This window comes from Chiroxiphia lanceolata, chromosome Z (genome assembly GCF_009829145.1).
Source record: "Chiroxiphia lanceolata isolate bChiLan1 chromosome Z, bChiLan1.pri, whole genome shotgun sequence".
In the NCBI taxonomy this organism is placed as follows: domain Eukaryota; kingdom Metazoa; phylum Chordata; class Aves; order Passeriformes; family Pipridae; genus Chiroxiphia; species Chiroxiphia lanceolata.
The window spans coordinates 43,027,696-43,033,695 of NC_045671.1; the positions used below are offsets into that span (position 1 = coordinate 43,027,696).

The following is a 6,000-nucleotide window of genomic DNA, read 5'->3' on the forward strand; positions in this document are numbered from 1 at the left end:
ATAAAGTTTCAGTGTTCCGTGTACTTGTCCCTTCCGCTTTCTACTTTTGAAGTACTGCTACCAAAATTTGTGTATAAGCATTTGTTGCTCACTTCCACACACTGTGTTTCAGATTGCTGTTACACACCACTGGAGAATGTTATTTCACATTACCATTTCCAGTGGTAACTTTAATAAGGAAATTGCGAAGGAATGTCTTAGTGAGCAAATTTTAATAATGCAGGATACCAGTTAAGTAATTTTTAGCATGGTGTGTTACGTAAAATTCCATTGATGCTTACATGATTAATTAATAATTATGTTACATCAAAATGTGAATATGTGGAGTGGTTAAGCCATTGTATTAAATCCCACTTTCTGATATATAGTCTCTAATATATCCTTGTTTTTGTGCCTATGAATCATTGTCTAAATTTAGATATTGAAAGCCTTAGAGTTTGCTTTAGTAATTTCTGTCTACTTTAAAATCAAGTGTCTTGTTTCATCTTCTTATGTCCTGAGAACCTATTCTAATGCTGTGCTTGTTTTTCAGTCCAGACGAATACAAAATGAAGGAAGGATTGTAAATTGGAAACTGATTTTGCATGGCACTGCTACCCAGCCTGAACACATGAAGCAGCCACGTTTATATACATCCTACAATGCTGTGCAAAATGACAGAAGAGGAGTGGAGAAGATGACAGACTTTGTAGAGGTAGTATTACATTAATTTTTTTCCTTACACATTTTTCAATTTATAAGAAAATGTTATTTTTTCCTAGTAAGACATATTCATTCTCTATTCATTTCATCTAACCCTTGACCACTTTTGCGTTGTGTATCTTAATTTTGTCAATGTTAAAAACTGATATTTTTATTAATCTCTGTTTTCATATACCAAAATATAAGGGGTTTAGGATGGTAACAGGATTTTGCTGCTCAAGCAGGGAAATCTGTAGCTAGTGCAGTTGAGTGGTAAAAGGAGAGAGGAAGATGTCTTTGACAGACACACTAAATTTATGTAATTCTACTGAGAACAAGTGTTGCATCCAAGAGCAGCTTTGCCTGTTTCCAGGGAGTTTGGAAGGAAGTTTCTAACAAAAGTCAAAAGTCAGGGACTCACTTATTCAGGTGGTTTGGTTCAGTGGATCTGTTGCTGCCTGCTTCTTGATCATCCCCTCTTTACCCTTTAGGCAGAGTGCTGTAAACATAGAGGTAGAGTGACAATGAGTTTCAGGATGCACAGAATGGCAGTTTTGTACATTTTCACAGTGCTTAATTTTGTCAAGAGCTTCCGAATTCTTTATTAGTCCCATCACATCAAATTGTCTCCCCATTAGGTAATTAGGATATCCATAAAGTTGGTTAAACTCTCTTCCTCAGACAGGTTATGAAAGAGAAGATTGAGGGAGACATGATTATGGTCTTTAAATACATGACATAAGTGTCAGCAGATCTGGCACCCACGGGCAAGAAAATAAACTGCAAGAAAGTAAAAGTTGTAGTGGGTTGGTTTCTTGGATTTTTTAGGCCTTCCTTAACAACGGGGGTAGAGATCTAAGGAAGTATTCCATATCATCCCTTTCCGTAACACAGCATATAAAAGGCCTTCGCTCTTCTCTCTTCTGGTGGCTGAAGGCGACAGGTCTCTCTGCAGACGGGCTTTGCTTGTATAGGCCAGGGCCTGCTGCTCAGACCTGCCGTTATCTCCAGTCTCTCCGGGAGGCGTGGGGGAGTTGGCTGCTGCCTCGCACAGTTCTGCTGTCCCATTCAGGAAAGTATTTAATCCGTTTTTTTTGTACTTATCCGCTAGCTCTCTATTAATAGGTATATTTGGAGGATATTTGTTTTTAGTTTTTATCCCTGTTTCTCCCTCCCTTTTCCCTTTTTCCCCCTCGGGAGCTCCCTATTGTGTGTACAATATATATATATATATTCAAATAATAAATATAATTGTAAATATATGTAAATATATATTTTTGGTATAATTCAGTTGATTTCAATTTCTCTCAGTTTCTATAGTTTTTTTCCTTTGCCTAAAGGGGAAGCGGGGGAAAGGCTTTCACTGAGCATTTGGCAACTCGGTGGGAAGCCAGCTCAAACTTGCTCAAAGCGGATCCAGAAAGTACTATAGGAGAAGATGGGTGGACATGGTAGAGAACAAATGAGGATAAAATGAGTGTTCAGTTAGAAAGACAATCTTATGGTAAACTAGGAAGCTATACAGGCACATATTCCTATTGAAAAAGATCATGCTTCTCACCAGCTGCTTTGTGCATCTGAATTTGAGATTGGTCTTCCAAAGTTTCCAAGGTGTCATGGCCACGCATTAGCTGTACTTCACTGTCTTTTTCTCAAGTGAGATCATCTACAGAGAAGGTTGTATGGAAGCACTGGTTCAATCCTTTTCACAAGGATATGTGGCACAGTCAGAGCTGCTCTCAGCACTCCATGTATATTTCTTTAATTTAGACTGCTGAGGAGTTTTGTCCCATGGTACAACCAGATATATCTCTAAAGACTGGGACAAATTTTGGTATAAAATTACATGTTGTATCCTGCCAATGAGGAATATGAATTTGTAACTACCTATCTTGTGGAGGGACTTGATACTTTATACAATACAATTCTTTCAATAGTTTGTTTTAGTCGATAATGGTCTGGTTGTTTTCTAGATGCCATGTGATTACTGAATGAAAAAATAACTTCTCCTCACATGTAAATGGAGATCCCTAACCAGAGCAAACCTGAATCTGGTCAATTTTCCATTGACACCTAACCTTTTTTATGCTAATCTGTGTTCTAGGATCATACCACACTGGAAAACCTGAGTGAAAAACCCAAAATCACAGAAGATGCCAGTAGCAGCAGTGACAAAGCAGAAGATAAAATCCCATCACAGGCTATGCTACATTTACTGCAAAGTGCTTTTAGCAGACAGATGAATCAGAAGCAACTGCCAAAGAAGACTGCAAGTGAGAAGTTAAATATTCCATATGAACACTTCTATCAAGCCCTCAAAAAATTGAACAAGCCTTCCCAGTTGAGAGGCTCAGAAGAAAGTCTGTACAGTGACTACGTTGATCTTTTTTACAATGCCAAACCTTACAAGCATAGAGATGATAGACTGCTGCAAGCCTTGGTTGATATCATAAATGAAGGAAACTAAACTGTAGGGTGTGGCACTGAGTTGGAAATATTCATTTTCCCCACCTGTAGTTTTTTTTTCCAAAGTCTGTGTATGCTCTACTTGTGATTGCTGCTTTGATTGCTTCATATTTAGTACCAATATCAAGGAAGGGAAAAAACAGGTGTGAGTGGATAAGGCAGGAAACTGACACTTTTTAGTAATATCTTTTTTCAAAACCTTTTTTCATTACCATCAGAGTAGAATTGCCCCCTCAGGCATGAAATGCAATATTATTCCCCTGAAAACCCTAGTGCTCTATTTTAAACAGTTTTCACATTACTTATTCTTCCACCCTCTTCACTTAAGCATGCAGTAGGATTCAAAACCTGAATTACCAAGCAGTTTTGAACCAAACTGCCAAAGCTATGGGGATATATTCTTATCTGTGGATTTGTCGTGAATATTGCAGTCACCGTTATATTTGTCATTTATTCCTATTTAATACTTGCAGACAGTACTGCTTCTGTCATAGGTGCTTTGTTCCTCCTCCAAGCAACAATGCTCCCTTGCCCTTCTGTTCTCCTGTAAAGGAACATCTGGGAGGCTGGAGTTGGACTGGGGCATCAGTGAAGACTGATGAAGTTATTCACAATTTTGACTACAGACAGACAGACATACACTAATATAAAAGAGTCCCAAATGAGGCATCCCAGACCATGGGATGCCATTTTCTCCACCTAACTTTTAAATACCTAAGTGAAGTGCCTGAATCATGAGCCTAGAATTTCTAGGCAGTGTGTAGTTAATGAGGACAGTCTCCTATATAGATAGCACTTGGCTTTCTTTACACCTGTTATGAATTACCTGATGGAGTACTGATATAGTTGTGTCAATTATATGAGTTTTGGGGACCAACCTTCTACCTGTGGGTCATCAGTTAGGTTTCTGAAGTAACATAACTGCCTTCTGACATGGCTACACCTTGCAGTATTCAGAACAGCAAAGCTGGGATCGCTTTGTCCTTTCCTTGAACTGTGACCAAGGTGGATCAGAAAGGGTATCTGTAGTAGGTTGTAACACTTCACAAAAATCTAAGAAGTCAAGGCAAAATGGATGGGGAGAGGTGTGAGACTAAAAAAAATACCCTGTGAAGGGTGTGCATGGAATGTGGAGTGGGAGGGAGAGGAATAGAAAGATGGAGAAAGTGGAAGAGGATAAGGCAGGTGGTTGTCAGAAAGCAATTAGGGTGACTAACTCCCTAACTTTACCAGACAAGCAGTTTTCCACAGATACTTCTTTAAAGACAGAGTCAAGAGTGACATATTATTTTTCTTTTCATAATTGAAAAAAAAGAAAAAAAAAAAGAAAGCCATGTTGGATGCTCAGAAATTGTAGGGGATCTAGAACAAGGAAATGAAGATTTCCAGGGGATAGTTATCTCATTGCAGTGCTAAAGAAAATCCAAAAAAGTGCTGACTGCTTTTTACTTTTCTTCCTCTCTCGTCTGCTGTTTAAGTGTGTTCTACAGACTCCCTACAATTATTTGATTCTTCTTCACTGTCTATTCCCTAAAATTATGTGTCTCCAAGACAGGAATTTAACATTTTGCTCGTAATTGAGTTTGGATGGAGATTTTTCAAACTTCAGAATAAATTCTGTAATTTAAAGGTAAATCCCTGCAGTGGTCCAAATCAGAAAGGTTTCTTTTGCTGCCCTTTATGCAAAAGCTTTCTGGCAATGCATAAATAATGAACAAGCAAAACAAGAAAATTTCTAATTGCTGCTATTACAGAGGGAGAGCACTTATTTTCACTAATTTTTAATTTTCAGAATATAACGATGTGGTGAGGTAAGGACAACTTTTAGTCTTGTGCCATGGAGCTCAGAGGCTGGTTCTCTCAGATAACAACTAATTTAGCCAATCCTCATTCAGGTATGTTACAGTGAGGAAAGTACTAGCAACAGTCCATCAGTCCTGAAAGACATTTTCGGGTTAAAAGGGTGGGAAACAAAAGACGCTCCTTTGTTTTAAGATCAGTTCCTATGCTGTAGCCAGAGTTTCACCAGAAGACAAGTTTAAATCTCTGTTGAATGTTTCCAACCCAGATCAGCTTGTACAGGAGTAAATTAATTTTATTGTTAGTCTTTCCTTGGTGCCTCTGTGGGTTTTGTGAAAAATGTGAAAGTAAAAAAAAAGTTTTCTCTCAGAATTTTAAATTATATTTTCGTTACAGGTATTTATAATATAGTAAAGATTTTATTGAACAGACAGAATTTTAAAAGGCATAATAAATTATATTGAAGAACCAGATTTTTTCTTGGGAAAGAGACAATTTCATCCAATAAAGGTATTTTTTAAAAGGCATGTTACAACAGCAACTGCAACATGTATGTGATGTGATGTTAAAATTTGTCTACTAGTAGCATAATACAGTGTGTTAGCAGAGCTCAGTGTCTGGTCTTAAAATTTGTGAAGAAAACAGTAAGATGAAGTCAAGTTATTGACTTAAAAGGACTGGGAAGTAGAGTTTAGAATGAAAGACAATGGCTTGAGGAAATAACCAGGGGTTGGGTGGTAAAAATGGGTAATGTATAGAAGATTAAGACTTTCAGGAGGTTTCTTCACTGGGAACACTCACATGGTTACTTTTCACACCTGCAGCCAAGTAAGATTTGCTGTGGACATCAGTGACACCAGCACTGTCTGTAATTGACACTTGGTGGCTCTAAATTACCACATTCTGCCTATTTCATATACAGATGTGTGTCAGAAGCACTATAATGAAATAGTACAGCAGAATGGCTCAGGAGGTCAAATTAAACACACAGGTCTTCCACTTCCTTGCATAAAAGCAGAAGCAGTCGAAATATGTGTTGTTCCCTTTCACAAC

The 6,000-nt window shown here is 37.9% G+C and overlaps 1 protein-coding gene across 2 annotated transcripts in view; it reads left to right on the top strand.

The window, feature by feature from the left end:
- Nucleotides 1-5,555, top strand: part of PCSK1 (proprotein convertase subtilisin/kexin type 1) — a 28,876-nt gene extending 23,321 nt beyond the window's left edge. For both annotated transcript variants that reach the window (XM_032675542.1, XM_032675543.1), the window contains exons 13-14: nt 533-694; nt 2,786-5,555. In XM_032675542.1, coding sequence (XP_032531433.1) covers nt 533-694; nt 2,786-3,148 — 525 coding nt within the window. In that variant the 3' untranslated portion in view covers nt 3,149-5,555. The remainder of the gene's footprint in view (nt 1-532; nt 695-2,785) is intronic.
- Nucleotides 5,556-6,000: the final 445 nt, after the last annotated feature.